The sequence below is a fragment of the Thalassophryne amazonica genome, chromosome 8, assembly GCF_902500255.1.
Source record: "Thalassophryne amazonica chromosome 8, fThaAma1.1, whole genome shotgun sequence".
Taxonomy (NCBI): Eukaryota; Metazoa; Chordata; class Actinopteri; order Batrachoidiformes; family Batrachoididae; genus Thalassophryne; species Thalassophryne amazonica.
In genome coordinates, this window is record NC_047110.1 from 115,537,545 (window position 1) to 115,558,806 (window position 21,262).

The 21,262-nt window shown below is 44.3% G+C and overlaps 2 protein-coding genes across 2 annotated transcripts in view; both read right to left on the reverse strand.

The window, feature by feature from the left end:
* LOC117516369 (Golgi apparatus protein 1-like) overlaps positions 1–16,030 on the reverse strand; it is a 67,233-nt gene extending 51,203 nt beyond the window's left edge. Inside the window, 2 exon segments of the mRNA XM_034177334.1 lie at positions 98–127; positions 15,645–16,030. Coding sequence (XP_034033225.1) covers positions 98–127; positions 15,645–15,977 — 363 coding nt within the window. The 5' untranslated portion in view covers positions 15,978–16,030.
* A 3,855-nt stretch (positions 16,031–19,885) lies between these two features.
* Positions 19,886–21,262, reverse strand: part of rfwd3 (ring finger and WD repeat domain 3) — a 40,473-nt gene continuing 39,096 nt past the window's right edge. The window contains exons 12-13 of the mRNA XM_034177335.1: positions 21,040–21,254; positions 19,886–20,907 (exon numbers count right to left, since the gene is read on the reverse strand). Of these exons, the coding sequence (XP_034033226.1) occupies positions 20,764–20,907; positions 21,040–21,254 (359 nt within the window). The 3' untranslated portion in view covers positions 19,886–20,763. The remainder of the gene's footprint in view (positions 20,908–21,039; positions 21,255–21,262) is intronic.

Below are 21,262 nucleotides of genomic sequence, written 5' to 3' on the forward strand. Positions count from 1 at the left end.
TTTTTTTAAACAGGGGTTCACAATCTTTGCCTACACCTGTAGGGGGTGCACTTGTTCTCCAGCATTACTCTAAGTGGTTAGAAGTGGAAACACTTACATGGTTGCATTCTGTGGCAATTTCAGTGTCCTGCAGGACAAGAGGAAGACAAAAAACAAATACACGTTAGCAAGTTCAGTTAACATAGCAGAACAGACACGTTTTATCCTGACGTGCATCCTACTGCAGACAGGAAGTTAAATGTGCCCAGCTGCTACTGATAACTATTCTGAATGCATTTCACAATAGAAGCATTTGTGTCAAAAGCAGCAGCTACACAATGAAGACTTTTATTGTGAAAGTCAGTGATTGTGACCTGCAAACATGGTTAACGAGGCTAAGCTAACATTACACTCAACAGACCACACCTTCATTTAAAACAGACACACTGAGACAAACATGGTGTTTGGACAAACTGAGTAAAGAAGGCGAAGCCTGATTTATGACCAACTGTCCTCTGGAGGCCGAACCAGAGGACAGTTAGTGGAGGACACCTGCACACTCAATCTTTGCACACACATATTTTTTAGATGTATTCATTTATTTTAAACACTGGTTTATTTACCCAATGCGGTCATCACACTTCACGTCAAAATACGTTGTAATAGATAAGCTTAAAAACAGAAATATAGCAGCTCGTGGCAAAATTCCATTGTACCTGCATTAACATAAATGTCCACCAGGTGGAGACATTCCAATTCAAGAACATTCAGACAATCATTCTGTTAGTTCTGGTTATAGTGCAGATCCTGTGGCTCAGAGCGCCACACAAGTCGAGTTGAGAAGCTTTCAGAAAATTAAAAAGGGCAAAAAGTGACTTTTGGAATCGGACAGTCATGTAACTTATTTTCAACTTTTTTTTTTTTTATTAGATTCAATTCAATTCAACATGGAGTTTACCACCCATCTGCATTCCCAAACAATCTGACTCCAGAAAGATCTGGCTCCGGGGCAATAGGGGCCGGTGCTGGCCCAGCGCGGCCCGGGGCCTGAGTCCTTCTGAACAACGTGAAAAAAAAGAAGAAAAAAAAAAAAGCCTAAACTGCGAACAGGTGAAACCGTAAAAGCACAACAGTTTCTTTGAACAGTACAAATGATAGAGACGAGTTTGTAGAGGTTTGGACATGGGGGCAATGTCACAGGTCAGAAAACTTTTTGAATTACTCAAAAGCTTTAACAGCACAAACAAGAGTGTTATTTTAATATTTGGGAAGGGGGGGGGCAGCCTGAGAGGTTTGATCTGTTAAAACGGACGCCTCGATGAAAAACAAGGCAGACGAACGCGTTAAAACTCATCTGACTGAACTCTTTGCCCGCGCTGTCAGTGAACGCACCACCACAGCGAGTCATCATGTGGCGTTCAAGGTTTTATTTAGACGTCACTCGGTTGCTGCCACATTTTGCACTTTTTCTGGGGACACGGTGCAGTTTGTGTGCATTCTACACAAAACTGTCCAATCACAGTTGAGAGAACCGGTTTGGGGGGAGGCGGGGACTGAGGAGCAGTTCCTGATGAAAGCAATGACATGGACCTGCAGGCGGAGAGCAGACAGATGTTAAGCAGACCGAGTCGACTCAGCGGTGCAGCGTAACGAAAATAGACAGAAATTCAACCCAGACAATCCAGAGTCCAGGGTTCCACCCACTACCTCACAGCACACAAACACCAGCCCCCCAAAAATGTACGCTGTCGGAATCTCAAGAAATAGGTCTGTGTGCAGCACTTTTGGAACCTGGATGGCAACCACCCGCACAGACAGCAGTCCATCCCAACCATCTACCTGCTGCAGATGGACCAACTGTGGGCATGTCTTTGACCTTCTCCAGCCACTGGGGGCGTCAACACTGACTGGCGGCCAATCAGGTGAAGTCTCTACCTGAGGAACCCACCAGAGCCTCCAGCTTAACTTCACACATGCTGCTTGTTCTGAAGCCTGGTCAAAGACAGAAAGAGGAAGGAAAGACTTTTCTGACACGCTGAGTTACGAAACGTCGTATCTGATGTGAAACGGAAAGTCAGCAGCTGCTGTCCGGGTCTCAACATCATCAGTCTGAGCTTTGTGAAACCAACTCCACCCAAAAACTTAAGGTGCCATTTCAATTTCAGCATCAGTGGAAATTTCAGGAAAACATGCCGACAGGCCAAACTAACCTGAAACTCATCCAAAAGAAACAAACGACAGAATCAAAGAAAAACTGGTTTGTCTACTTTAATAAAATAAATATGAGCAGCCATTTTTTAGAAAACATCTTTCCAAAGATAAATCTGAGTTCAGCGAGTCTGATCACAGTCGCCATCACTTCCTGTGAGAAAGCACAACACAGACATTAAAGTACACGCAAGATCAAAGCCAGTGGTACAAATCAAAGCTTAGAGGAAGAACGCTTGTTTACAGTGTGGAAGGTTCCCGGTTCAGTGAGTTTTGAGACCCATCGCTCAGCAATAAAAAACAAAATGTAATAAACACGGCTGAGGTTAGGACCGTTGGCTCAGCTGGTCAGTGTTCAGGTTTCACCTGTCCGGCCCAGATCACACATGGTTCACCTATTTACCCACATATGGGCTGAGGCGACACACACACACACACACTCACTCTAACATTGGGGTCATTGTCAGTGAGTCAGTCACCATCTCTTTTACAGGGGAGACCTGGACAATGATCAAGTTTCCAATCCACCAAACCTTCCAGTTATTGCTACACTTTTTCTGATCCTTGAAATTCCACCTGTTGAACTGATTGTGACACTGAATCGCGCTGCTCATCCTGTTGGTGGCAGCAATGCGCACACATACGTTCTCAAACACTAATAAACTCCACAGAAGTTGTAATGAAATAAATGGATAGAGCACTTTTCCATCTGCAAGACGCTCACAGCGCTTTACAGTAATGCCTCACATTCACCCATTCACACAGACACCGATGTCAGGGTTCTGCCATACAAGGTGCTCACTACCCACTGGGAGCCACTAGGACGTTGCCCAAGGACCATTAGTGATTTTCTGGTCTGGCTGGTAATAGCTGTTGCTTTGTCACATGGTTACAACAGAGACATTTCCAGTACAATGCAATCCTCCTCATCAGTCTCACTATCTAACCACTTATTTGACACAAAGTCATTCCAGCAACACCTGAGGAATTAGAGTTATCATAATACTAGAATTTCATACCATTTGATGCCACAGGGGGGAGACAATGACAAAAAATACAGATGAATGTGTGTGAAGTTTGACTGGTGGACGCGAAGACGTCTCTGTTGGTTATCAATACAAATAAGAATCTAATCGGATAGTAAATTTTTAAAGTACCCATTCTTCGGACGGTGAAGAAAGTGTACTAATTGTGAGTCACTGACCAGGGAAAGTGTGCAGCAGTATACTGAGACAACGTATTAGCTTCCAAAAGAAAGCTTTCAAAGAATCTTGAAGTAGCAGCTATAACAGACACACTGAGCCCTTATTTAAGAAGGTTAAACTTCATCTTGTATTTCTCTTATTTAATTATGTCAATTTTCAATGACCTATCTTGATGAAAGAGACAAAAAAAAAAAAAAAAAAACTGAATGACACTGAATGTCATTGATGAATTGATTCATACTTGCTAAAACACCATCTGGCAGAAAAATCACAGACTGGCGGTTCTAATTAACCGCAAAATGTGGGCACTTAAGGGAATTTGTGAAAGACACATGATGTGCGTCCGTAACTACAGAGGATATGGGAAGATCGAGAGCGTAGAGATGATCTCTGAGGTGAGCAGATCCAGAGAACATTGAGGATTAAAAAAAAAAAAAAAAAAAAAAAGGGACCTCCACGCTTAGTATATAGATAACATTTGTGTCATTTCCTGTTTTTTTTTTTTGTTTGTTTTTTAACAACCCAACCAAGGATCCTCCACTGAGACCTGGTACCAAAGACATCCAGTCCTCACCTTAGGTCACTGGTTACAGTCCTAGGCCCTTATTCATGAAGCAACTCAGAGTCCTCTCAAAGAGCTCTTAACTTAGCATTAAGCCCCAGTCACACGGCACTAATGAAATACGCCGAAGCCCAAGCAAAACGAGAAATCTGGACTTATGTTGGCTTTCGGATCATTTAAACGTCGTCCAGCTTCGTTTGTTTTTGTAGCTGGCGCTTCGTCAGAATTTTCGAACTGTTGAAAAATGTGAAAGAATCCTGATGACAACCTCAGTTCGTCCGTATTTATTCTCTCTCATAATCACACAATGACGCTTCATTTTGGTTTTGTTTAAAGTGTCAAGTTTGCCATTCACTTCATTTTTGTTTTGTTAGTTTCAGTTTTGTTTCGGTCTGCACTCAGACTTTTTGGTGATGGGAGAAGTCCAGGCTCATTGGTACACATTTTCCTCAACAATTTGTGACTTTTTTTTTTTTTTTTATTTCGTTCAACTAATGTTGTGTGCCATGTGACCAGGCCCAAAAATTTCCTGGCAAGGAATCTTACCTTAAGAGTGAGCCAACAGGCGTCTGAGAGCAAGTCTGAGCAAGGAGGGGACAGAAACTCCCATCTTTGTGAGGAGGCGGGGCACCCCGCTCAGCATGCCGCACTCGTTGGCGTGAAATCTCTGCCATTTTGGCATTGTTTGATAGACAGCCGGACTACTTTCACCTGACTCAGCGCTGAAATTGTCGACATGAGAAGATGCTGCTGGATGAGTGTGAGCATTGACTTACGATCATTTAGGTGTAAAAACATACGAGATAGACAAGTTCTTGTGCCAAATACACTCCTGATGTTTTTGTAACCCATGAAAACACACTGTCATAGCAGGTCTGGGAACTACTTTTTGCGCAGGAATTCATCAAGCATGTTGGCCACCAGCACATACTAACACAGAGTACCCAGAAAGTGGATAATTGTTCGGCCAAAATGAGAGCATCCACTCTTAGCTTGACATACTAAGCTAGTGGCGCTTGTGAGAGCACGGAAGCGGGGTTGACCCCGATGCTAGGTATGATGCAGTTCTCTAAGAGGTGTGATTGGTTGTTACAGAAAGGGGAAGAGAAATAAATGTGCTCCGCCCTCCTAGTCATGAATGGAGAGTGAAATCAACCAATCATATAACATGAACTGCATTAAGACGTGTAATTGTGAGGCTAACTTAGTTATGATGATGAAACTCAGCAAAATTAAATGAATTGTTACACAGCTTGAAAATGTTTGAACAAACATTATTTACATGCTGAATATCTATATATTAAAAGAGTGCGTGTGAGTTTATTTAGTATGTTCATTGTGAGCACATAACATAATTGTAAATCTGTTAAAAATACCTGCATGACACAAGAAAGTGAAAACACTTATTTCCATCGTGGTCATTTAAAAAAAAACAAAACAAAACAAATGACCAAATAGAAGTCATGATAAAAAATAATGATAATATTAACTAGTGTGTATATGATGACATGAACCTAGACAATTTATAAATACATTAAATGAACATAAATACTTAGATCAAGCAGGGAGCGTGTTATCGACTCACTGTAATTTATGTCTGTGGCATGGCCCAGGTGGAGGGTCACCCCTTTGCGTCTGGTCTGCTTGAGGTTTCTTCCTCAGAGGGAGTTTTTCCCTTACCACTGTTGCTCTGGGGGTTGGTAAGGTTAGACCTTACTTGTGTGAAGTGCCTTGAGGCAACTCTGTTGTGACTTGGTGCTATATAAATGAAAAATTGAAATAAATTGACCGTCATCGTAAATACGGAGAATATCTCTGCTTTTAGCCTGAGGCTGCTTCATGGATACGGGCCCAGGACTGACAACCAGTCACCATGTGTGCCAGTGCCTCAAAAAACCCCACACCCAAAGGATCTTAGTGACTACAGGACATTGACATCCCACCTCACAAAGACCCTAGAGAGGCTGGTCCAGGTCCATCTGCTGCAGTTTCCCTATGAGCCTGGCACAGGAGTAGAAGATGCAGTCATCTACCTGTTGTATGGGTTTCTTCCCCACCTGGACAAACCCGGGAGCACAGGGAGAGTCATGTGCTTTCAGCACCATCCAGCCCACACTCCTGAGGGACAGGCTGGAACACATGGCTGTGGACCATCATCAGGCACACTGGATCCTGGACTACCTTTCAAACTGACCACAGTGTGTGAGGACACGCAACCACGTGTGGTTGTCTGTAGCACGGGGGCCCCATTCCTCTTCACCCTAGAACTACCTGCAGACATTCTCTGATGACTCTGCAGTTGTGGGCCTCACCTCAGAGGAGGACTAGAGGAAACAGACAACGGACACAGGACTGTGTAGACTGGCGTCTGAGGATCAAACTCAGCTCAGTGTAGGTAAAACTGAACGACACCCCAACAACACCGGCAAATGTGCTGTGAAAGGACATGGACATGGTGTCATCTTACAAACACGTGGGTGTCCACTGGAACAATAAACTGGACTGACAGACAGTCAGAACAGCCTGGACCTGCTTAGGAGAGTCAGCTCTTTTGGAGTTCAGGGGGAACTTCTGAAGACTTTTTTACAGTACTGCGGTGACATCGACACTTTCTACGGTGTAGTTTGTTGGAGCAGCAGCATCTCTGCTGCGGACAGAAGCAGACTGGACAAACTGATTATGAAGACCAGTGCCATCCTGAGGTGCAGATGGTGGGACAGAAGATGATGATGATCGCTTAGATCTCATCCATGATGAGGACTGAGCACCACCCAGTGCAGGTTCCTATGACGGCACTGAAGCTTTCCTTCAGTTCCAGGCTGCTCCGGCCAGCGCGCGTGTGTGTGGGTGTGCGCGACACCGTACATTCTTCCTTCCTGCTGCTGTCAGGCTGCACAATCAGCAGTGTCCCAGGAGACGACACCGCTCACTTCATCTGTCTGATTTGTTCATTTAAGTCTGGACTCTGTAACACTGAGTTTTGTCTCTTGGGTGTCTGAATTGTGGCACATTTTCTTTTATATACACTCTATCACTTGCTGCTGCAACAAATGCAAATTTCCCCCATTGTGGGACAGTAATTTAAGCCCCTTTCACACCGGGGCTGCTCCCAGTTCCGTCCTGTGGCGTCATGACGACGCAGGAATATCTGCGTCAGGTGCGCGCAGCAGGGGCAGAGAGGAGGTGAGAACACAACATGCAGGTTCTCTGCACAGAGAAGTCAGAGTGCACAGTTTGGATGCAGACAGACTTTTTTTTTCTTTTAATTGTTCACATGTGCACGCGTGAACGAACCATCCATGAGTGGACTAGAGATGTCCAGACTTTTTACTGGATGTCTCTGGCAAATCATTCTGTGAGCAGGAACTTTATGGATTTTATTTAAACACATTTGTGAGAGAAGAAGCTGCTGCTGCCTCACAGTGCCTCTCTTCACCAGACAGCTCCACACAGAGAAGGAGCTGAAAGCAGCATTTTTATTTATTTATTTTTTTTTTAAGCGTGTAGTTTTTACTGCATTGAGTACACGGTATAAAAACAATCCTGCGTGATTTATACTGCGGGAACAATGGAACACAGCAGGAACCATAAATTGGCGTCGGGTAATGTCGTCTTGTGAGGGTGTGGCTTCCGAGTCACGCCTCTTTGCCCCAACTTGCGCTGGAACCAATTCTTTTCTGCGTCGAGCACAGGACGCCAAAAAAAATTAAACAGGTTTAATTTTTTGGCGCCCAACTTGCTTCCTCCTTTGAGCCCCTCGCACTGTTGTGGCGCCAAGCTGCATCGTCTCGGCACTGAGTTGCTTCCACGCGGCTGCGTCATAATGACGCACGGCGCAACTGGGAGCACCCCCGGTGTGAAAGGGGCTTATAGGATCATCTGATCTTATCTTAAGACAAGAAGGACCAGAACCATGAAGAGTTGGGCCTTCATTCTTCTGCAAAGACATCAGCATCACCGAACACCTCTGACCTTTGACCTCATGACTCTGTAAGATCTTTCCAAGCATCTCTGGATCCCAATGTCCCAGAGACATGAACGTCTCTACAAGTTCAAGACTTTCACCACAGACAGAGACACTTATGATGGATGAGTCCAGTAAGTTACTGAAAACCTGGATCTCAGTCTGGACCCAGGACCATCACAAACCCAGACTGATTCCTCACTCGGCTTCGAAAGTTCTCCCATCAGAGTCCACAGAGGTCACAGCACTGTCTGCAAAGTCGAGGACAGTAAAGACATTTTACAGTTTAAAAACAGTGAGGTGACGCAGGTCAGCCGAGCCTCCATCAGAGACAAACCAACAGGTGACCGAGTGCAAATATTGAAACCATTTGTTTCATCTTGCTGCTGAATTTTGGATAAAAATGTCAGGATTTCAAACCAAAACTCTAGTCAGGCCAGAAACGTCACTTCTGTCCAACAACAGGACAATTTAATGTCTGTGTGTCTGCAGGAGGGATGCAGAGACTTGTGTCCCTTTCTGAAGGTTTTTGGTGAATGCGGCTGAGAAACAGATCCTCAGACAAACAAACCCACAGAATGCAGCCTTAAAGCTGCTAAACGTCAGAATGTCTCACAAACTGCCGGGCCAAGACAGCGTCCACATCCTCCTCCCGGTCCAAGTCTCAGTACCACGTACACAAAACCACAGCAGCACCGACAGCCGGCTGACCAGAGGAGCACAAAAATACAGTGCGTCTGAAACCAGACCAGGACTCCGCCCTCACTCAGAGCCAACTGAGCAGCTCGGAAGCGTGCACACACAGCACCACCAGAACAGGCGGGCACACGTCCTCAGACCAGGACTCAAACCCATCAACACCTTTAATTAAAAAAAGAAAAAAAAAAAAGACTCGGATTACTTTAAATTTGCTGCTTTTACAAATATTGAGGATAGTTTGTCATTTTCAGGCCGTCAAACCCCATAAGACGTGTTCAAACCAAACAATACCAGAAAACTCCAAAGTCCACCCGCGTTTGTTTTTAACCATTAGCTGTGATGAGCTCGTGTGTGTGTGTGTGTGTGTGTGTGTGTGTTGGGACACCACCGGAGGTAAAAAACCAGTTTCTGTCTCATACCAGCACCACATCTGACACGTCGGAACAAGTCAAAGTTTGGCCCGTTGTCTCGTCAAACAAGTCCATGTGACCAAAACCTCTCGTTGCCCTGACGGCCATGTGTCCCTCCTGATGGATAATCACATGAGCATCTTCACAGACGCACAGAAGACAAACAGCAGCAGAACAAATGAATGAACCCCTGAGGGCCTCGTCTCTCTGAGGCCTCTATGACATCACAGTCAAAGCCGTGACTGGAGACAGACAAAAAGCTGGAGCGCGTCCCGACGCCGTCTGCACGTGTATTTTATTGTGCAGATGTGTGTTGCAGAAACACAAGACTGAGACAAAAGGAAAACAGACAGTTTTTAAAAATAAACAGAAGATCTGTTGAAACAGCAGCGAGTGAAGACAGACGAGGAAAAACCACGGAATCCAGACGGGGCGGGAATCACTGCCCGTTAGCTGTCTAATGATTTACGCCTATACAAAGATTCCGGACACGATGTCACATCTGGATGCAAACCATCGATAAAATACTCGTTATGTCGACGTCCCTGCTGTGTCCCTCTCACACAGGGACAGTCTTCTGTGGAGAAACTTATTTTTTACAGTGATTTAACGGCACAAGAATCAGCTTATTTTAATCTCACCGGCGGCCAGCTGACAGCAACCCGACATTAAACTGCTGCGCCGCTCAATGAAAGCGGACAGTCAGAGCTTTCAACAGGAGACCTCACATGTCCAAATCAGACAAGTAACAATCTGAGATTTTTTTTTCCCCCTTCTTTTAGCTGCTTCTTAATTCAGCTGCAGCAAGAAGAAGACAAAACAACTACCACCACACAGGAAGGCACTGTGGCGTGGGTGGAATCCAACCACAGGTCTTCTTGCTGTGAAGCAACAGAGCTACCCGCTGAGACACCGTGGTCCACATTAGGGCCAGCCTCTTCTCATGTGGATTTGCTTTTCCAGGGTGTCTGGACTTAAACTCTGAAGAAAAAAAGTGGGTGTCTGTGGACCCTGAGACCTGAGTGGGAGGAGCTCTGACTATAAATATGTAAATAATCTGACCGCCGGACTGAGGACGAGGTGAACACGGCTGACGTGCCTCTCTGGTTCTTTTGTCCATTACAGGATCTTTTGTTGTGTTCAGTGGTTCTTAAATGAAGCCCTTCTCCTGACGAGGAGCTAACGAGCTTTAACAGTCAGCTGACACCCAAATAGGACTGGGTCAAAGGTCACACAGAACCCAGTGAACTAATTTTACAAGTTCAACTGGTGGGGGGGGGGGGCGAGAGATCAAACACAAAAACTATACCAACACAGATTTGGGTCAGATCAGGTCTGGAGATATAAACTGATGCTGCTGCATTTAAAGACTATAGAACTGTTCTGGGTGGCAACCAACCAGGCAACCAGACCAACCCTGACAACCTGTTTATTTGATCCTATACCAACAAAACTGTTTAAGGACCTGTGGTCCACTCTTGGGTCGAGTATGCTGAAAATTATTAATCTCTCATTAACTTCTGGATCTGTTCCTAAATGTTTCAAATCTGCAGTGATTAAACCATTACTTAAGAAACCTAATCTTGACCCTAGTGTATTGAAAAACTATCGTCCGATATCAAATCTATCATTTTGCTCTAAAATTCTGGAAAAAGTGGTGTCACGGCAGCTCGTAGACTATCTTACTGAGAATAATCTCTTTGAGCCACTGCAGTCTGCTTTTAGAAAATATCATTCCACAGACGGCTCTCACTAAAGTGGTGAATGATCTTCTGCTTACAATGGATTTGGACACCACTACGGTTCTGTTGCTGTTAGATCTCAGTGCTGCATTTCATACAGTGGATCATCATATTCTACTTGATAGGCTGGAAAATCATTTTGGGATTACTGGGAGTGCCCTTGAATGGTTGACGCCATACCTGTCCAGTCATTCTCACTGTGTTTTGTACAGTAACACTACCTCTAACCTTAGTGACATGAAATTTGAGGTTCCACAGGGGTCTGTCTTAGGTCCCCTGCTTTTCTCCCTTTATATAGCACCCCTTGGGCACATACTGCGGCGTTTTGGGATTACCTTTCACTGCTATGCTGATGATACTCAGTTATACATGCTGATAACTGCTGGTAACCTCATCCACATAAAATCCTTAGAAGATTGCCTTGCAGCAGTTAGAAGTTGGATGTCTAGAAACTTCCTACTTTTAAACTCTGAAAAGACTGAAAAGATGGTTCTTGGTCCAGTGAGACATCGGCATCAATTTGACCAGTTAACGCTCAGCCTAGGCTTGTGTGTCATACATCACACTGACAAAGTGAGGAACCTTGCGGCAATTTTTGATCCTACGTTGTACTTTGACCTCCACATTAGAGATATTACAAGGACTGCTTTCTTCCGCCTGCGAAATACAACCCCAATTCCAATGAAGTTGGGACGTTGTGTAAAATGTAAATAAAAACAGAATTTAATAATTTGCAAATCCTCTTCAACCTATATTCAATTGAATGCACCACAAAGACAAGATATTTAATGTTCAAACTGATAAACGTTATTGTTTTTGTGAAAATACTTGCTCATTTTGAAATGGATGCCTGCAACACGTTTCAAAAAAGCTGGGACAGGGCAACAAAAGACTGGGAAAGTTGATGAATGTTCAAAGAACACTTAAATGGAAACAGGTGAGTGTCATGATTGGGTATAAAAGGAGCATCTCCAAAAGGTTCAGCCTTTTGGAGATGTGGTGAGGATCACCACTTTGTGAACAACTGCATGAAAAAAAAAAAAAAAAGTCCACCAGTTTTAGAACAATGTTTCTCAATATTCAATTGCAAGGAATTTAGGGATTCCATCATCTACAGTCCATAATATAATCAGAAGATTCAGAGAATCTGGAGAGCTTTCTACACATAAGCAGCAAGGCCGAAAACCAACACTGAATGGCCGTGACCTTTGCTCCCTCAGGTGGCACTGCATTAAAAACTGACATCACTGTGTAAAGGATATTACCGTGTGGACTCAGGAACACTTCAGAAAACCACTGTCAGTTAGCACAGTTCATCGCTACATCTACAAGTGCAAGTTAAAACTCTAACATGCAAAGTGAAAGCCAAACATCAACAACATCATGCCTTCTCTGGGCCCGAGCTCATTTGAAATGGACAGACACAAAGTGGAAAAGTGTGCTGTGGTCTGATGAGTCCACATTTCAAATTGTTTTTGGAAATCATGGGCATTGTGTCCTCTGGACAAAAGAGGAAAAAGACCATCCAGATTGTTACCAGAGCAAAGTTCAAAAGCCAGCATCTGTGATGGTATGGGGGTGTGTTAGTGCCCATGGCATGGACAACTTACACATCTGTGATGGCACCATCAATGCTGAAAGGTACATCCAGGTTTTGGAGCAACACATGCTGCCATCCAAGCAACGTCTTTTTCAGGGACGTCCCTGCTTATTTCAACAAGACAATGCCAAGCCACATTCTGCAGTGTTACAACAGCGTGGCTTCGTAGTAAAAGAGTGCGGGTACTAGACTGGCCTGCCTGCAGTCCAGACCTGTCACCCATTGAAAATGTGTGGCGCATTATGATGTGCAAAATACAACAACAGAGACCCCGGACTGTTGAACAACTGAAGTCATACATCAAGCAAGAATGGGAAAGAATTCCACCTACAAAGCTTCAACAATTAGTGTCCTCAGTTCCCAAACGCTTATTGAGTGTTGTTAGAAGGAAAGGTGATGTAACACAGTGGGAAACATACCACTGTCCCAGCTTTTTTGAAATGTGTTGCAGGCATCCATTTCAAAATGAGCAAATATTTGCAAAAAAACAAAGTTTAGCAGTTTGAACATTAAATATCTTGTCTTTGTGGTGTATTCAATTGAATATAGGCTGTAGAGGATTTGAAAATCATTGGATTCTGTTTTTATTTACATTTTACACAACGTCCCAACTTTATTGGAATTGGGGTTGTGTAGCGAAGATTCATCCCATCCTGTCTATGGCTGATGCTGAGACCCTGATCCATGTGTTTGTCTCTTCTAGATTGGACTACTGTAATGTTCTATTTTCTGGTTTTCCACAGTCCAGCATTAGGGCTCTCCAATTGGTTCAAAATGCTGCTGCCAGATTTTTGACAGGAAGCAGAAAGTTTGATCACATTACACCCATTTTGGCGTCTCTTCACTGGCTTCCTGTCCCAGTGAGATCAGATTTTAAGGTTCTGCTACTAGTCTATAGAACTGTTCACAGACTAGCACCTCCCTACCTAGCTGACCTAATTAAACCTTACGTACCGGCCCGGGCTTTACATTCTCAGGGTGCAGGACCACTTTGTGTCCCTAAGGTGAATAAGAAGTCTGTGGGTCATAGAGCTTTCTCTTATCGTGCCCCTGTTCTGTGGAATGATCTCCCTGCATCAATAAAATAGTCAGATTCTGTGGAGACTTTCAAATCCGGACTTAAGACTCACTTATTTTCCCTTTCGTATGGCTAGAATACTGGCATAGTATGTTACTATGCTTTTTACTCTTAATTCATTTTATTAGTAACCGGAGCGTGCTGCAGCCTCAACTTTACCTAAATTCTGGGTCTTTTATGAATCTTAGGGCTAGTGGCTGGTGTTCACTTTATTATTTCTTCTGTTTTTTCTTGTTGCTTAATGCTGACAAATTATACTATATTTGTTGTCTTTCTGATGCCTGATTCTCTTTTTTTTTTTCTTTTCTCTCTGAGGTGCAGCTCCATCCAGAGATGGGTGTGGTGTCCGTTTCTGAAACCCTCCTGTCCTGTGCACAGGCAACATTTCCTGTGTATTTGTTTTGTGAATTGTTCTGTAATTTGTTTCTGTATCATGGCCCAAACAGAGGGTCACCCCTTTGAGTCTGGTCTGCTTGAAGTCTCTTCCTTAGAGGGAGTTTTTCTTCTTACCACTGTCATTTGGTTTTTCATTTATCTTTGATGTCTTTTTAGTAGAATGCAATGGGCCCCAAACCTGGGGTCTAAAGTTGCACCCTAGGCTCTATAGTTATCCTAACGAGATCTGGCATTGTATCCGAGGGCTCTCTTCAAGATGGTGATCGTTCCCTTAATCGCAGACAACTGCACCTCATGTGCACTTGGGTGACCGGGGATTGCCTCAAGGTATTTCTTCAGGTTCTTCTTCATCAGGCCTGTTGCTCCCACCACAACTGGAATGATATCGATGTCTTTCAATGACCATGTTGTTCTTAGGTCATTTTTCAGGTCTTGGTATTTCGAGATCTTTCCCCTTTCAGCTCGATTCAGGCCGTAATCATTGGGGACTGTCACATCAATGATTTTGGCTGTTTTCTCTTGCTTGTTCCAGATGACAATATCAGGTTTGATTGCACCTCCTTCAATGTGTCTTCCTGCTGGGATCTCTTTGTCGTAGAAGATCATTACTTTTCCGTTGGATGAGACTGGTGTTGGCTCATGCTCCCAGACATGTTCTTTGACTTCCATCTCCAGTTCCTTGCAGATCTTCCAGTGGAGATAGACAGATCTTGTTATGTCTGGATGTATAATGCCCATCTGCCATGAGGATCTGGCATGCTGAAGTTAGATGGTTTACACTCTCAACAGCTGTATGACAGAATTGGCATTTATCATTTTGTGAGATCCCTGCCATTTTTTTGAAGCCATTAGTTAGAAGTTCCTGATCTTGTGCTCCAATCAGAATTCGTTCTCCATCAAAACCAAGTTTTCCATTTTTTAGCCATGCATTGATCCAACTTTTCTTGCTCTGGGGGTTGGTAAGGTTCAACCTTACTTGTGTGAAGCTCCTTGAGGCAACTTTGTTGTGATTTTGCGCTACAACCAGGCAGGAAGCACCAGGACCCTGAAGACATCAGCATCACCCCTAACCTTTGACCTCATGACTCCATCAGATCTTCCAGGACTCAGACGTTTTTCTGCTTAATTTGAGATGTTCATAAGTCAAAATATAGTTTATTTTTTAACTATAAATGAGTCTTCAGTTATCATCTTTGACAGTTAAACTACATGAATATTTGCAGTTTCTCTGAGCTATTGTCAGTGACAGTTATCTTCCTTTTGACAGCAAATGAAAGCATTAACAATAAACCACTTTAATGAGCCCTTAAACCGGTTTGTGTTGACTGAGTTCACTGACAAACACTCGGTTCAAAACTCCACCAACAATCTGTCAAATTTATCAAGCTACAAACATCCACAGCAGCCGCACAAAAACTTCAGTTTCCACACCTGCAAGCACGTATCGTCAATTCGGCCGAGAAACACCGAATCAAAGACGTTTAAAAACGCGTCAGTGTCACTTTTTAGCGCAGCGTGCGTGTCGGTTGATTAAAGAACAAACCAAAGCAGGTGGACTTCAAATCTTTGAAGATTTTACAGATTCGTGTCAACGGGTCGAACTAAAACCCTGGTCCTCGTGCTTCTGGAAACGTGCTCTTCACACATTCACAGCGCAGAGCTTCAAAGATCAACACCGACATCATAAGGTGGAAGATTTGTCAAAGTGCTGTGTGACGTTCTGTCGTTGCTAGCGGCTAAAGTTAGCCGGTGCGTTCAGGCACACCCTGCTCGATCACGGCTCCTGCTGTCGCGAACTTACCTCTTTCTTGTCCTGGAGACACTCGAGCACCGCCAGGTTGTTGTTCCATGAGTGTTTCGGACAGAGCCGGACCAGGTCGTCCCGGCACACAGGCTCCTCAGACAGCTTCCAGCCGGCTGTGCGCCTCCGGGGCGGCGAGGCCGCGGCGCCCGCAGCACCCAGGCTCCGGTCCTGGCTGACCGCAGCCGCTCCCGCAGCTACGGCGAGATTTTGGAGACTTTCAACATGGATACCGACTTTAGACATCGACTTGTTTTCTGGAGACAGCGACCGAACGGAGGAAAAATTGCAGATGAAAATCAGCAGCAAGAGAACACGTATACAGTCCGCCATCTTCACACAGTCCGCTGCTGCCTTCAAGTACTGTAGGAAACACCGACGCTATCAGACAGTTAAATACACGGCTCGCTGCTGCCTTCAAGTACTGTAGGAAACACCGACGCTATCAGACAGTTAAATACACGGCTCGCTGATGCCTTCAAGTACTGTAGGAAACACCGACGCTATCAGACAGTTAAATACACGGCTCGCTGATGCCTTCAAGTACTGTAGGAAACACCGACGCTATCAGACAGTTAAATACACGGCTCGCTGCTGCCTTCAAGTACTGTAGGAAACACCGACGCTATCAGACAGTTAAATACACGGCTCGCTGCTGCCTTCAAGTACTGTAGGAAACACCGACGCTATCAGACAGTTAAATACACGGCTCGCTGCTGCCTTCAAGTACTGTAGGAAACACCGACGCTATCAGACAGTTAAATACACGGCTCGCTGCTGCCTTCAAGTACTGTAGGAAACACCGACGCTATCAGACAGTTAAATACACGGCTCGCTGATGCCTTCAAGTACTGTAGGAAACACCGACGCTATCAGACAGTTAAATACACGGCTCGCTGCTGCCTTCAAGTACTGTAGGAAACACCGACGCTATCAGACAGTTAAATACACGGCTCGCTGCTGCCTTCAAGTACTGTAGGAAACACCGACGCTATCAGACAGTTAAATACACGGCTCGCTGCTGCCTTCAAGTACTGTAGGAAACACCGACGCTATCAGACAGTTAAATACACGGCTCGCTGCTGCCTTCAAGTACTGTAGGAAACACCGACGCTATCAGACAGTTAAATACACGGCTCGCTGATGCCTTCAAGTACTGTAGGAAACACCGACGCTATCAGACAGTTAAATACACGGCTCGCTGATGCCTTCAAGTACTGTAGGAAACACCGACGCTATCAGACAGTTAAATACACGGCTCGCTGCTGCCTTCAAGTACTGTAGGAAACACCGACGCTATCAGACAGTTAAATACACGGCTCGCTGCTGCCTTCAAGTACTGTAGGAAACACCGACGCTATCAGTTAAATACACGGCTCGCTGATGCCTTCAAGTACTGTAGGAAACACCGACGCTATCAGACAGTTAAATACACGGCTCGCTGATGCCTTCAAGTACTGTAGGAAACACCGACGCTATCAGACAGTTAAATACAGTTCGCTGCTGCCTTCAAGTACTGTAGGAAACACGGAAGCTATCAGACAGTTAAATACACGGCTCGCTGCTGCCTTCAAGTACTGTAGGAAACACCGATGCTATCAGACAGTTAAATAGTTTGCTGCTGCCTTCAAGTACTGTAGGAAACACGGACGCTATCGGACAAAATTAAATACCGTACGCGGTCCGCTGCTGCCTTCAAGTACTGTAGGAAACATGGATGCTATCAGCCAAAATTAAATACCGTATGCGGTCCACTGCTGCCTTTAGGACTGTAGCAAACACGGGTGCTACCAACAGTTAAATACAGTACACAACCCAGTGCTGCCTTCAGGGAGTATAGGAAACATGGATACCACAAATAACGTTACACCCAACACACAGCCCGCTGTTGCCTTAAAGTACTGTAGGAAACACGGCACACAGCCCAGTGCTGCCTTCAGGGAGTATAGGAAACATGTGCACTACCAATGAAGTTAATACTGATAATATTGTGGAGGAAATCAGGAATTATTTGGAGACATCACAGTAAAAGTAACCCCATCACAGTGCAACTAAAACATTCTTATTTGGGTTTTCAACAATTATCATCATTATCAAATTTCTCTGATGTGTAATTTATTGGTTTGTAGAATTAAAGAAACTCTGAGTTGCTAAATGAATTAAAGTCTGAGTTCTCACTCTGCTTAATAAATACGTACTTCAAATTCTTTCTTTTCTAACTTTAACATTTCTCAGATGAAGTGTTTGACAGAAATCTAGCTTGACTTTTAAAAAAAATAAGTTTTGTGAGTAATTCTGGAATTGTGTTTTGGTTAAATTATTACTTGCATTTTATTTAGTTTTTGCCTGTAAAATGTCAGTTGGGTTCAGTGTTGTTTGCCACGAGAGGATCTTCTGGTGCATGTTGACATGTAGATTCAGACGATGTCCACCGACCAGCTCGGGGACAGACGTGAACCTCTTTCTGTTTCCTCTCACCATTAAAACATGCGCATTAGGTCAAAATGTATCTTTCAAAAAAAAAAAAAAAAAAAAGTGAATGATCAGCTTCAGTTTGCCAGATGTCACGTGAGATATGAGCTTTTTTTTCCCATTTTGATGATTTTAACTGCCAAAATCCCAAATTCAGTATCTCAGAAAATTTGAATATTACTTAAGATCAATACAAAAAAAAAAAAGAAGGGATTTTTAGAAATGTTGGCCAACTGAACAGTATGAGCATGTCCAGCACTCAATACGTAGTTGGGGCTCGTGTTGCCTGAATTCCTGCAGCAATGCGTCGTGGCACTGAGTCGATCAGTCTGTGGCACTGCTCAGGTGGTGTGAGAGCCCAGGTTGCTCTGATAGAGGCCTTCAGCTCTTCTGCATTGTTGGGTCTGGCGTGTGGCATCTTCCTCTTCACACTACCCCATAGATTTTCTATGGGGTTAAAGGTCAGGTGAGTTGCTGGCCAATTAAGAACAGGGGTACCATGGTCCTTAAACCAGGTACTGGTAGCTTTGGCACTGTGTGCAGGTGCCAAGTCCTGTTGGAAAATGAAATCTGCATCTCCATAAAGTTGTCAGCAGCAGGAAGCATGAAGTGCTCTACAACAGATGGCCGCGTTGACCTCGGACCTCAGAAAACACAGTGGACCAACACCAGCAGATGACACAGCACCCAAACCATCACTGACTGTGGAAACTTTACACTGGACCTCAAGCAACATGGATTCTGTGCCTCTCCTCTCTTCATCCAGCCTCTGGAACCTTGATTTCCAAAGGAAATGCAAAATGTACTTTGATCAGAGAACATAACTTTGGAGCACTCAGCAGCAGTCCAGAGTCCTTTTTGTCTTTAGCCCAGAGAAGACATCCAGTCAGCAGTCTGCCCTGTGATTGTTTCGCCCACAGAACCAGACTGAGAGACAAGTTAAGGGCCTTCGGAGGTGTTTGGAGTTAATTAAAAGAAAAACACTTGAAATATATCAGTCTGTGTGGAATGAATGAATATAATATACAAGTTTCACTTTTTGAATGGAATTACTGAAATAAAGCAACTTTTTCATGATATTCTAATCATATGACCAGCACCTGTAAATTCTTAATAATGAAAAACTGAACAGTAATCAGAGTAAATAAATAAATGAGAGCACTCTGACCTCACTGGCAAATGCTACTTTGGTACAAGCGAGTCCCTTCAGCTGCTCCCTTGTTTTTCACTCAGGGTCACATGTTGAATTGGCACAAGTTTTACACCGGATGTCCTTCCTGACGCAACTCCACATTAAATGGAGAAATGTGGCAGGGGTTGTGCACTGACACCAAGTGCATTAACCACTCCACCTCAGGCCGTTCAAGTGTTTGAAGGACTTGTACCAAGTTAACCAAAATTTCACCTGAAAGTGTGTGGAGTTGATTTCTGACTGCTTATATCCTTTTTGAGATGGAAGGAAATCGCCACGACACAATTCCCCCTTTGGGCCTTCGGCCAGTGGGGGTAAGAAGGAGCTACGTACAAGATAACACGAACAATTATCTTAATTTATAAGATAAAAATGATAAGAAACAAACATGTTAAACATAAAATTCCAAGACTGTGACTGATGTGTTTCACGCTCGTCTAGTCTTTGAATAAATTAAATTAAGTCAACAAATGTGGGTGAAACATTAAACTGATCTGCTGACTTTTGAACTTTCCAGATTGAAGCCAGAAAAAACAAGAAACCTAAAAATAATAATTCCTAAATCTCCTCCAACTCCTTGAAGAAAATAATTTTTATTAACTCTTAAGTCATAAACAAACAGCTGTTAAAAATATAAACAGATTTACACAATTTTCTGAAGAAAAAGTCAAACATACAGAGGAGACCTTTGGCACTCGGCTTCAGAAAGAAATCAAAACTGAATGATTGAAGTTGAGAAACTGCAAGAGTGTCTGTGGATTTGTTTGTTTCTGGGAACAGAAAATAAAAATCAAAACCATCATTCATTCATTTGAAGAATTTCTTTAAAAGTTGTTGCAGCTCCTTAAATGTGTCACTTGAGGTTTGAGGAGCACTGAAGCCACATTAACTGAAGTTTAACCAAACGATACTTTTGTGCCGCAGTCATCAGCTGCAGTACCCACATCAGCTGTGAGGGGGCGACATAATCACAGCAGCAAATCATAGGAAACTCACTGAGGAACAGCAAAGCAAAAAAAGTTTGGACAGTTTGGGACTGAGCACCACACTGTCCCCTGGTGGACGAAGCTCTAACCTTCTTGCTTGGTGTGAGGAAGCCGGTAAAATGTGAGCACCTGCATTTTCACAACAGCGTGAACCCGAAGCCGCGGTTTCATCACTCAGGCCAACAAAAACGCCAGGATTGACTCTGGTATCGCGATCTGACTTGGTGTAAACACGACAGGATCGTTATGAAGAGCAGAACCTCAACACTGCGTCGTCGATTCTGGCCTGAAAAAGAGCCCGGCCAGCTCTCTGCACAGGTCAAAGGTCACCAGAAGCTGCAACATTGCAGAGTTTAAAAATAACTTTGTAATGTCCTGCTACAGATAAACATTTAGCAGCATTCAATTTCCCATAATTCCATGGACTGTCATTTCCACTTGTGCAGATGGCTGGGGGGCGGAGCCTCCCTCACTCCCACCTGTAGAGCTTCACCATCTTTTCAGTGAGAGATGCTAAGAAGTGTTCGCCGTTCAGCGAGAACGGACTGATGTCCAACACCGGGAGGTCAGCCGGAAGCTTCTGCAGCAGAGCGCCGCTCCCCACGTCCCAAACCTGAGAGAGAGGAAAGGAGACGGCAGAGGAGGAAAGGAACAAAGGAAAGGAGACAACAGAGGAAAGGAGAATGAGAGAATGTGGTGTGATGAGAGAGGGAGTGTTTGGACCTGACCGCCACGCTACACTGACCATGGTTGAGTTGGAGGCTTCGTCACCGGCACACACCAGAGTCCCGCCTCCGTCCGGACTCTTGAAGACGGCGTTCTTAGTGAGCAGTTTGCTGGATGTGCCGGCGCTGAACGTCTGCACTGGAGAGCAGGAGCAGGTCGGGAGCCGGGCCGAGTCCACCGGCGGCGTCCGGTTCAGTGCCATCAGGACGCAGCGCAGCGTCGGGTTGGTGCGACCTACAGGG